A 13,003-nucleotide genomic window follows, 5' to 3' on the forward strand; every position below is an offset into this window, starting at 1 on the left:
CGGCACGGGTCCAATAGTATTGTGTAAAAATATCTACCGGTATTAAATGACAAATTGCATACATTTCTTAAAATATAAATGACTTATTTTATTTCCATCTTACTACCGTTAGTGGCGAGAATTTGCAATCGGGTTCCTTGTACCCATGTGTGTCTTAAGTTTAATTATTTTCATGTATGGCACTTAGGTTATAGATAAGTCACATCCGTAATGTAGGCAGCAAGGTAACTCCATGACTTGACAGCAGCGATTATAGAAATTTTTTTGCTATTTGCTTTACGTCGCACCGACATAGATAGGTCTTATAGCGACGATGGGATAGGGAAGGCCTAGGAAAGGGAAGGAAGGAAGGAAGGAAGGAAGCCCCAGCATTTGCCTGGTGTGAAATTGGAAAACATGGAAAACCATCTTCAGGGCTGCCGACGACACAGGGTTTCAAGCCCACTGTCTCCGGAATGCAAACTCACAGTTGGGCGTCCCTAACCGTATGGCGAACTCGCTTATATAGGGTGGTCAGAAACAACGTTAATTGGGTATACGAGCGTTGTGGGGTTGGTCATACTGATAAATAATTTGAAAAAAATAATTCCATATGACGCGCCGTTGTCATGTTATCATCTGCTGAACTTACCCAGTCAGATCTATTCGCGGGCGAATTCAAATGGGCTTTGCGAGACGGTGTTACTAAATTTGCAAATATCAGCATGACCAACCCTCTAATGCTCATATACCCGATTCACGTTGTTTCTGGCCACTCTAGAGATGGACTACGGTGTAACTGTATAGTGAGAGAAAAATCATATCGTGTAGTGTGGTAACGTAATGATTTCACGAGAGGAATTTAAAGTGGGGAGAAATGTAACTTGGTTTATTTGAATTGAGAGCCAAAGATGGAAAAGGGTGAAAGTGCCGAAATCCGAAAAATGTTATTTTTTTTTTATAAGGGGATATATTAGCAATGCCGCATAGGGTGGTAACTTGTGTATGTGCCTGAGGTGGTTAGTTTAGTTGGTAGGAAGTTCAACAGGTAGAGCCACAGTCCAATGTGCTCAGCTGAGTTTGGTTGGGAAAGGTTGAATGTGCCAGCGTCTCGAGCTGCAATTCTTTTGTGGTGTCCATCGTGTCAATATGCTATCACTCACGTATTTTCCCATTTCTAAGCCACTTAATGAAAGAAATGAAATTTATACAAGCTAAATATTGTCATGTAATTGTATGAATGTATTGGATGTAGTATACTTGCACTTCAAAGGCCGTAGGTGCTCGGGAACATGTTGCTGGCACTTTCACCTTTGTCCACATCAGGTCCTCAGTGACTGAAATGAGTGTTTTAACGAACAACTAATGAGCATGTAACCTTTGTTTGTTCCAGCATGCAACTGTAACCTCCACGCCCGTCGCTGTCGGTTCAACATGGAGCTGTACAAGTTGTCAGGGAGAGTGAGCGGAGGGGTGTGTCTCAAATGTCGGCACTTCACGGCGGGCCGCCACTGTCACTACTGCAAAGAGGGCTACTACCGCGACCCCAGTAAGCCCATCTCTCATCGAAAGGCCTGCAAAGGTAAGTTGTTCATTACTCAAAGTGATCCAAGTTATTACTGAAATGTCCTTTTGATGTGGTTAAGAAAACGTGGTTAGCGAATAAAAGAAAGAATTCGCATTCGTAATTTTCTCTGCTTCGTCCGCCTCTGTGGTGTAGTGGTTAGCGTGATTAGCTGCCACCCCCGGAGGTCCGGGTTCGATTCCCGGCTCTGCCACGAAATTTGAAAAGTGGTACGAGGGCTGGAACGGGGTCCACTCAGCCTCGGGAGGTCAACTGAGTAGAGGTGGGTTCGATTCCCACCTCAGCCATCCTGGAAGTGGTTTTCCGTGGTTTCCCACTTCTCCTCCAGGCAAATGCCGGGATGGTACCTAACTTAAGGCCACGGCCGCTTCCTTCCCTCTTCCTTGCCTGTCCCATCCAATCGCCCCATCTCTCCACAAGGCCCCTGTTCAGCATAGCAGGTGAGGCCGCCTGGGCGAGGTAGTGGTCATTCTCCCCAGTTGTATCCCACGCTCCAAAGTCTGAAACTCCAGGACACTGCCCTTGAGGCGGTAGAGGTGGGATCCTTCGCTTAGTCCGAGGGAAAAACCGACCCTGGAGGATAAACAGATTAAGAAGAAGAAGAAGAAGAAGAATTTTATCTGCTTCACTGAAAAGCGTAGGATCATCAGATCTGAAGTCGAAAGTAAACACGGGTATATGCCCTCTGGTTAACTCCACTCATTAGAGTATGCTTTCTGATTTCTTCGGTATACCTCTCAACCGGGATCGTATATTTTTGTAAGGTAACTAGTATCACGGTGTCTGTCACACGCTATACATTTCTTATTAAATTATACAATAATTTCTCACTTGGTTTTTGTTTATTGAACTGAATGACTTGAAACATATGTTTTCAAATATGACACAGGAATACTTAGGAGAAAAATCACAAATCCAGAAGAAAATGCCTAATTATTAAAATGAAGCTCCAAAAATTTGCACCTTCATATTTTTCTCAAAAATCTTGAAACACAACTTTCAGTGATTAATTCTCTGCTATGTCAGTCCTTTATAAATAACCTAGATTTGGTCAAATAAACAAATTGCTGGAAAGCTCGAAACATAAGTTCACATTTCGATGTCCAAAATTCGTGCATGTTAGATCACCTGTTTCTGTGTCATCCCTTCCAACATTATCAACTGCTTCCTGTTCTGAATCCGTTTCATCATCATTTTCTGTCTAGTAATTCGGATCACTGTCACTGTCGTCCAACATTTTAGTACTAATTTCTTTTAAACCTATTTCGAAGTTTGGTTAATTTGCTCTCAGAACTCGTTGACAATAATTAGTTTGCGTTCCAACATTATCAGTCTGTTCTGATTGTTGAGATGGACCCGGTCGTGGCTCCACATTGCACGAATTAATTACACAGCGTTATGTCTGATAATAATATTATACTAAACCATAACATTCACAAAATATTGGTTAACAGGGCTCACGAACAATAATCACGTAACTGGCATCATACGTCTCCCAGACGGCACAGCGAACTTGCCGCGCTTTTAATGAAGGTCAGACCGAGCGAGGTGGCCGTGCGGTTAGGGGCGCTCACCTGTGAGCTTGCATCCGGGAGATAGTGGGTTCGAACCCCACTGTCGGCAGCCGTGAAAATGGTTTTCCGCGGTTTCCCATTTTCACACCAGGCAAATGCTGGGGCTGTACCTTAATTAAGGCCATGGCCGCTTCCCTCACACTCCTAGGCCTTTCCTATCCCATCGTCGCCATAAGACCTATCTGTGTCGGTGGGACGTAAAGCAAGTAGCAAAAGAAAAAAATTAAGGTCAGAGTGAACGGCACACCACCTTCACTGCATGGAACCAACACTCCAACTGGAGGTATACAATGGGAGAAGGAAGTCTGATCCAGCAAGGAGAGGGAATGGCGGCCAGAAAGTTCGGCAGCCATCTTTCAGACGTATGATACCAGTTGAGGGATACCTTATACTTTGTCTTCTTAACTTTTTAATTTCGCCATTCTGTCAGTGAGTTTTAACTCTTCAGCTACGCTTGTAATCGTGAACATCAAAGGTTCAGCCATCACTTATTTAAGGTCATTACTGTTCGTTGCTTAAGTCTCCAGCTGTATGTTCATACATTCAAATGCCTCACCAGTTGACCTATTTAAGCCTGAGAAATATATGAAGACGTGGCTGCAAAACTACCGTTCTGCAACATACACCAATTTCAGAGTTTGCTCCAGTGATAAGTGTGATCGCAAAACAAAAGAGGCACGTTGGATTGCTCTTTAATAAATAGGTGGAAGTAGGTCCAGTAGAAAACTACTGTGTAAGCAAATGAAGATTTTCAGACTAGTGTATTCAGATATGGATTTCTTCTTTGTCATAATAAAATATCTTCTGTATGATTGATTTATGCCAATTGGAGGGAAATTTGTTGTAACTAACTGTAATCCACTACCGGTAATTATAAACGTCCGGGTGGTTTTGCATCTGGGATTTGTCATGCCCTGTCTTGGAGTGTACCCTGTGAGAATTTTAGGACTATAGGGCTGAGAATCATGGTTGTGGGTTTGGGCTTAGCAGACGAGAGAGCGAGTACAGATTGTTTGCTCCCCTCTTAGTAGCCTCATACGATATGCTGGGGGTGCAATACATCCTTTGACTACACCCACGGTGGAGATAAGGAGTTACGATAAATCGAAAAAAAAACTAGGAATATCCCCAAATGAATGGTAAGGCTCATGAATTGTGAGAAAATGAAATACTTTCTAGACCTTGTAAGTATATTATTATCGTTTTAATGTTACCATTGATGCTTTCACGGCCCATACTTGTAGGCATGATATGGCCTTTTGGTCTTATGCCCTGTCAAGAAAATAAGGTGAATTTCTTTACGTTTTGCAGAGAACTTTGCTCTGCTTCTGCAGAAGAAAATCTCGACTTCACGAGGAAGACTTCTCCAAGAATGAAGTTTGAATTTAGACGTTAATAACAGAAGCGGAAGTGGTACGTTCATTCGTCAACAGATGGCTCACCGTACGCGGTACAGCGCTAGCATTCGAAGCGGAAGCTGACGGAACCATCAGAATCAGTCTGGGAGGGAGTCACATAACATGACAGGTGTACACACATATGAAAGTATGACACTTTCACAAGCCTTATACTCTGTCATTCTTCAACCGAGATGTTGTGTGACTTGACGAGTTTCCTAAGGAACCTCCTTTCCTCTCCCTTCATTCAGTGACTCGGTGCGTTACTCTCGTCATTGTTTCCGCCGCACCGTCCCACCGTAAAATAATGTTTTAATTTTCCTTGGATATATATGGACTTGTATTTATAAGCTCCATGACATGATTTGAAAGCCATTTACACCCTTCCCGCCCTTCTTCCTCATTTCCATTCGGGGTGAGAATTTCTCCCAGATTCTGGTATTTCTGAACACGATGAATTTCCCCAAATTTGGTTCCGATTCTGTCTGTGAGATTTGTATTGTCTGTGTCCATACATACAGTTTTTTCAAAAAGTATTCTTAAACCAGTTTTGTGGGCCACATTTTGTAATTCCTCTACTTATTTTGCTGCTGAGTGTAGATTGTAGTTAGGAGTATTACATCATCCGCGAAGGCTAGGCAGTCAACTATGATCGCACGTTTTCCAAATCCTGTCGTTATCCCGTTCCGTTGTTCCCTTTCGGTCATTCTTGACTTGCAAACTATGATCACCATTTCCAGGGTACAAGTAAGCAGCAGTGGTGAAAGAAAGCCCCCTTGCCTCAGACCCGTTTATGTCTCTAATAAACCGGGCGAGTTGGCCGTGCGCGTAGAGGCGCGCGGCTGTGAGCTTCCATCCGGGAGATAGTATGTTCGAATCCCACTATCGGCAGCCCTGAAAATGGTTTTCCGTGGTTTCCCATTTTCACACCAGGCAAATGCTGGGGCTGTACCTTAATTAAGGCCACGGCCGCTTCCTTCCAACTCCTAGGCCTTTCCTATCCCATCGTCGCCATAAGACCTATCTGTGTCGGTGCGACGTAAAGCCCCTAGCAAAAAATGTCTCTAATAATATATCGTCGCTGCCGGGACAAAACCTCCTATGTGAAATATTTTAGCTTAGAACTTTGGCCGGTAAGGTTCTGTCATCTAAGGTGCAATATTGTGTGAATATTGTCAAGGCATTCTCCCTCTTCATAATGTATGTGCTGCGGGTCAGTATATCTCCGAAAATATTATCACACAAGAGGTTTCGTCCCGGCAACGACGATATTATTATTATTATTATTATTATTATTATTATTATTATTATTATTATTATTATTATTATTATTATTATTAGCTAGCCCTGTGGTGTAGAAGAAGCGTACCTGTCTCTTATTCAAAGGGCCTCAGTTTGTTTTCTGGCCATTTCAAGGATTTTAATTCTGGACTGAGTAGTAGAGCGTGGTTCAATTGATACGAGATTTTCTCAAGCTCTTAGTTACAGGAAGAAAGCGCACAGTGAGAAGATGTCGCTACTGACCTAGTACTCGTTGCCATGGTTAAAATTTTGGCGGGAAATTGATGTCGCTAATTTCAGATAGACCCCCATAAAACATAAAATAATGAAGTAATTGCTTGAGGTCAAATATACAGAGTGGTCAGAAACAATGTGAAACGATTATATGAGCGTTAGGGCGTAGGTCATACTGTAGGTAATTAAAAAACTTACACCGATATCTCGCGCCGTTATCATTTTATCAGCTGATGAAGTTAGCCAATGAGATCGCTTCGCGAGCGAATTCAAGTGGGCTTTAGGGGGTGGTGTTGCTAAATCTGCACGTGGCTTGCTCGGGCTTGAGAACCATGCCGAGAAATGAACATTAAACACTAACAGGTGGAGTGTTTCAACAATGCCACCGTAGCGGGCTTGCTATGGGGCGAGCCTATCCTTGCTCAAGTTCCTCCCCTGGAGAAGTTTATTTCTTCTATGGGCACTCTCATGGCGGTCATAAGCCACGAGCAGATTTAGCAACACCGCCTCGCAAAGCCTATTTGAAGTCGTCCGCGAAGCGATTTGATAGGATATCTTCAGCAGCTGATAAAATGACAATCAGTACGACTAACGCTCTAATGCTCATGCACCCAGTTCACGTTGTTTGTGACCACCCTGTATAGGACGGCTGCAAAAAAAGGTAATGGCAACATATTCTTATGTACGAAACCATTTATTGTAGATACCTCTACAGGCCTTCGGTGTAATTCCCTGCACAAGATATACCCGTTGCCAGGTGTGTGGAAGGCGCGCCTTACAAGTAGCAAAAGCTGCCTTTGTTCATATCTGTGATGGAGCGCCTACTGCTTGTAGTATGTCGTCTCACGTATCGAAACCTTCTTCTCGGATTGGTTCCTTTAGTTTGGGGAATAGATCAAAGTCACAGGGACTCATGCCTAGTGAATAGGGAGGATGATCCAGCACCTCCCACCTCCACTGTGCCGACATTTGCCTCATAGATCTGTGAACCGGTGAGGTCCCGCATTTTCTGTAACAATGCTGTCTGCTTCTTTTCTCCTAACTCTATATCAGGGCGTAATTTTTATTTACAACTTTCTCATTCTTGAAACTCGGTTTCGAGCACTGCGTACAGAGTAGTAGATAACGGTTTCGAGACGAGTTCGGCAATTTCACTATCTAACGAGCCTAATATGTAATGATTAGGGCTGGGAAGTTGATGACATAAACACTACTTTTAAAAAAGACCCTAAAAGAGGTAAAAATGTCCGAAAAAACTTAAAAAACTGGCAAAAAGACTTAAGAATGCTCTCCAAATTCATTCATAATTTTAGTTTTAATTATATTTTTAATCGAGGAGTGCGAAATTCTGGTGGTTTGCTACATACAATGAAAATACATATGAGTGAAGTACTTCTTTCAGTCATTATATAATTTTAGATTAACATGGTTTTAAAAATGGAATTCCGTGTTCGTTAAAATAAATTCTTGAAGAATTAGAATGAAATGCTTTTTCGGCCTAGAATGAATTCAACTAATTCGCAATGGACATCCTGCAAAGGGAAATTGAAATTAGTATAACTGCAATCATATTCGGCTTAACCGCACTAGGGTAACAGAAATTGGAGTTCGGAAACCCTACCTCATTTGGCTTTCCAGTATATCACAATAGACATCTCCAGGTTCTTAGCTGTAAAGGATCGTCAGTTTTCAGACAGTACGTTGCAAAACATCTAGAAACTTCTCTATGCATCAACGGATGTCAGAGGCTCGTACGTGAAGCCAGTGGGATCTTCCTCTTCAAAAACACTCACATCAAAATTTTCTCCCTTTAGTATTTCACTCGTCTTTCACATAATTTCATTCCCCTGGATTTTTTAAGTATTAGTTTCACTTTTTTAATTTCATTTCAATTTAATTTCATTTTCTCCCTTACTACAGGAAAGCAACGGGAAACTACCTCACTCCTCATTTTCCTAGTATGCCTCTTCAGTGACGCCTAGGCTGCCTATGACAGCCTTTGGTGGAGCTGTGGAGGATCAGACCAGCCTTCGGGCTGAATATCCAACATACATACAGTAAATATGTTTAAGGGGTGATGGATGAACTATGATGACTTAAATTAAGAATGGGCGGTACATATGTAGTCGAAAGATGGCTAAAAACGACCTCTAAGTAAAAAACGCCGAGAAACGGAAAAATAACAAATAAAACACTCCATTTTCTGGCCTACGATGACCCAGAAAGAACATACGTTGGGCCTCGTTTTCGAGAAAAAAAAAAGATTTTTCTTCAACACTTCCGAACCCTAGTAATGGTACGTGGTTAGTTCGTTGGTTATGTTTGCTGTTATAAAAACTGGTATTCGACAAGTGCTATTTCCGCGTGATCAGCTTCAAACCCGTAGACAGACAATCATCTCATTGCGATACGGCAGCAAAATACAGATATTTGTTGTACTTACGATCTGGAAGTCTGCGTCTGTGAGGATAGATGAATTCTAATGTCGAAGGTGGCACGGATACCAATGAAAGTTAAAATCCTCAATATGGGCCGGGAATCAAACCTAGGTCACCTTGAACCAAAGGCCAATGTGCTATTTAGCCATTCTGAACTGAAGAACGATGAAAGGAATTCACTACTCCCTAGCGAAGACAGGACTGCTATTCACAGTTAAATAATGTTGTTGATTTTACATCCCACTAATTATTCTTGACGGTTTTCGGAGACGCCGAGGTGCCGGAAATTTGTCCCGCATGAGGGAAAAATCCAGGGAACCAGATAAGAAGGACGAGTACCAACACGATGAATTGACATGGTGAATGGCCCCCTACAGAGTTCTCTCAGAGCAACCACATTGAAAGCTTTAGATAGCGAAGAATAGCGGAGTATGGTTCATCGGCTAGATGGCTGACCATTATGATAGTCACGACGCCTCAGTCATGAGGCAAAACGAGGAAGAAGAAGAAATCTTCCGACACGAGGCTGACGTATTTGAGCACCTTCAAATACCACCGGACTGAGTCAGGATCGAACCTGCCACGTCGGGGCCAGAAGGCCAGCGCCTCAACCGTCTGAGACGCACAGTTAACTGATCAGCAGGGTAGCTGAGGCCCTAGACAAAATTTTAATAACATAATTACAGCGACCTGGGTCACTCAACAGTACGTTGTGGGGGGTGCTCCATCTCCTGAGGCCACATTTCCATTAGTGTCTGTCTTCTTGTCGCAGCTGACAAATGACTAGCTTTTACACCGTGTTGTAGCCTCTGGTCACGAAACTAATGATCGTGTCACAACATATCCATGACCTGTACAACCCATTCATCCACATTGGCATATATCGGTGTTTTCCGTTAGTAGTTTTTGTCGCAGTGACAGCTGTATTATGCGTTGTGCTACAAACTACAGTCTGCCAATGGCTTTACCCGTCACCTGCCTGTCTACACGTAAAGTTTTATCGTCAGTCTTTCATAAGATCATGCCAGATCAGTCATGCAAACCGTCGTGGCCATAACCTTCCTACTTAAGGATTCAGAAGGCTGCGGTAACATTACACGAAGAATTTCTAACTTCTGTATTCATCGAAAAATATATTGGTGGTATTTGCCTGTGTGGTGTAGTGGTTAGCGTGATTAGCTGCCACCCTCAGATGCCCGTGTTCGATTCCCAGCTCTACCACCAAATTTGAAAAGTGGTACAAGGGCTGGAACGGGGTCCACTTCAGTCTCGCGAGGTCAACTAAATAGAGGTAGGTGCGATTCCCACCTCAGCCATCCTCGAAGTGTTTTTCTATGGTTTCCCACTTCTCCAGGGAAATGGCGGGATGGTACGTAACTTAAGGCCCTCTTCCTTGTCTATCCCTTCTAATCTTCCCATCCCCCCCCCTACAATACCCCCGTTGAGCATAGCAGGTGAGGCCGCCTGGGCGAAGTACTGGTTCTCCTCCCCATTTTATCCCGCCGACCCAAATTCTTACATTCCAGGACACTGCACTTGAGGCGGTAGAGGTGGAATCCCCCCCTGAGTTGGAGGGGAAAAACCAACCCTGGAAGACAAACAGATTATGAAGAAGAAGAAGAAGAAGAAGAAGAAGAAGAAGAAGATGATGATGATGATGATGATGATGATGATGATGATGATGATGATGATGCTTGTTGTTTAAAGGGGTCTAACATCGAGGTAATCTGCCCCTACAGAAGAACAATAAGAATATTAGTGTTAAGAGAAAAGAGCAATTAGATTTACGGTTGTCACATTTCTTCCTCATCACTTTCATTAGCTACAAGTGGTATCACCCGTAACTACATGCGTGGCGCTGCGCGTTTGGACTGGCTTCGTCGGTGGGGTTATGTGAGGTGAATGGAAGTACGGACGGACTCTGCCATGGAGGGTAAGAGAAGTGGAGAGACACCAAGGCTCAGTTTGTAATGATCTAAAAGTAAGAAGTGTGGCACTGAATGACGCCACAGAGCTACGTGGCCTGCAGACTGCACACTGAAAGTCTAATGAAGACGAATTTAAGTTCAGCGGAACCCCGATAATACGCCCTCAGTCAATGCACCTAGCACGCGTTTTTCTTTCTTACGTCCTATGTAACATCTTTAAAATGTGCCACTATACTGCGGTCGAATTCTGCCTATTACGCATCATTCGTGGATTTCTTTCAATACATTTCCAGCAATGAGAGGGAGGGGGAGGGTTGAAATTCTCGTTCCTAGACAATAACGCCGTGTCTCAGGTCAGGGAGATTTTATCGGTCATATGATTTGCAGAGCACGGAGCTGTCCCGGTTTTCGCCTTCGTACAGGAGAATAGAAAACCATTTGAAACCATTCTCAGGACAGCCTATTCTGCTCTGTGTTCAGCAATGCTTGTTCTAGCTACAGTCATTAATCCGTAAAGCATTCTACCTTTTACTTGCTGACTTCGCAAAGTATGAAGATTGGCGGCGATTAGGGGAGGAAAAAGAACGTGTATTGCACCTGAAATAAGGAATTATTTTAAAAAGAAAAAGCAATTTGTACAATCCCTCTTGTCTTATCAACTAATTCTTTATTTTAATTTTTTTAATTATCAAAATTCAAAATGTCATTCGTCGCGGCTAACCGATTTGTCAAGCGCCACAGCAGGTAGTGGAGACTCGCGCGGCAGTGTGGAGAATGCGCTCGGAGGAAGGGTAGCAGGTCATGGACGCTGAGGTATGATTCACCCCTCTTCCGCGCTCATTCGTCCGCCTGGCAATCTCACTCAATGTGTCTGTGTAGTTCTATCTAGTGTCTGTTACCTTGTTAGTAAAAAAGCAAAGTCACGTGGTACTCATTTTTGGTGTTTCTTAAATTTTATGACTTCCTGAGAACGAATCGAACCCACGTCCTTCCGGGTGAACCGAGCACACCTTTACTGCCTCGGCCAGGCAGCCCCTGTTACTTTATTAGTGCACAATCAAATACTAAATGATTTTAATTGTATAGTCACGCCGTACTTCTATTTAATTGTAATACATATGTAATATTGTTCCTTTGGAGAAAGTTTTAGTGTATAATACTGAATCAAAATGTCAATAAACTATTATTACCATAGTTAAGTTGGTAGGCTGTCAACTTTTACCCCTGTATCGAAATTCACTCAGAGAGCATCAGAAACTTACAATTTTGTAGCATTTTTTTTTTTCAACAAACTGATGTCTACCCCCTCCCACAAATACCAGACCCGGGAGTGTCCGGACATTTGCGGTCACTGAGATCTACTTGTGTCCACTCACAGAAATCCCCCAGCAGCCACAGGAGATTTGCGGTTAATGCAGCAGTGGGTGGGCCTTATTTAGCTTAATCTCGGGTTATCCCTGCTAACCTGCCTGGGCTCCTGCTCGCTCCTTCTAGATCAATATTCTTCTGTCGCACGCATTACTTACAGACTGATACCTTCCATTATATACTTGATGTAAATGTTTACCCGTCTGTCCTGTAATGGAGTTGACAGTTACTAATAAGACAAATCGTTGTGCACATTACAATGGTTATATGTACAGAGAGTACAGGGAAAGTTAACATAGTATCGTCACCTGGGTATGTCTGAAGGTGAAGAACAAAGTTATGCCATGTTTTTGTAAACATGAATTAGATCAGATGGCGGGTTTTTGGGTAACAGTGTCTTAAAATTGACGCATGGTTGAAACGTGTTTAAAAACGGACACTTTTTGTGTTCGTTAAAAATATTAAAATTAAAAATCGAAAGCTAACGTAAAACGAAACCAGGAAAATGATGACGTCATGGGCATTTCTGTAGGTCTACCGGTTATTTAATGAACAACCTCCAAACTCGAGTACCTATAATAACTTGCTCGACAGTATAGTATATGTTTTAAAACTTTATCCAGAATATTGATCTAGAAGGAGCAAGCAGGAGCCCAGGCAGGTTAGTGGGAATACCCTAGATTTAGCTAATGAGGCCCACCCCCTGCTGCAGTGTCCGCAAATCTACTGTGACTGCTGGGCAATTTCTGTAAGCAGGCACAAGTTTATCTAAGTGACCGCAAATATCCGGCAACCGACCTGGATACTTTCTGCCTCCCCCCCCCCCCGCAAACTTCTAATTCCCAGTCGCCTCTACTGAATTGTGAGTATGAACCCGGCACCTGCGCTGTTTAACCTTGCTACGCACGTACATGTACGTCCTGGTACGTTTCGGAAGTTTTCACCTCAGGTGCTATGCTCACACTTGTACGGTCCCTTCTACAATACATGCGGTGACATTCCTTTATGCTTTTTAATTATACCCGGTGATTTTATACATCGATACAGACTGAGCAATATTTTAGTATCTCTGTGACTAATCACATGTATCGTGTTTTAAAAGCAATAGTGTCAGGTTCAAGTCGTTCACTGAAAGAAAAAGAAACATTACGAGTTATTGTTCGCGTCGAATCAGATATCGATGACAACGATATTAGAGAATGGCTCTTTGTCAGTAAAC

At 42.9% G+C, this 13,003-nt stretch overlaps 1 protein-coding gene across 1 annotated transcript in view; it reads left to right on the forward strand.

Annotated features, from left to right (window-relative positions):
• The first annotated feature begins 1,376 nt into the window (after positions 1-1,376).
• The window catches only part of LOC136875032 (netrin-3), a 222,953-nt gene continuing 211,326 nt past the window's right edge, over positions 1,377-13,003 (forward strand). The window contains exon 1 of the mRNA XM_067148752.2: positions 1,377-1,561. Within this exon, the coding sequence (XP_067004853.1) occupies positions 1,414-1,561 (148 nt within the window). The 5' untranslated portion in view covers positions 1,377-1,413. The remainder of the gene's footprint in view (positions 1,562-13,003) is intronic.

Source organism: Anabrus simplex, chromosome 5 (assembly GCF_040414725.1).
Source record: "Anabrus simplex isolate iqAnaSimp1 chromosome 5, ASM4041472v1, whole genome shotgun sequence".
Taxonomy (NCBI): Eukaryota; Metazoa; Arthropoda; class Insecta; order Orthoptera; family Tettigoniidae; genus Anabrus; species Anabrus simplex.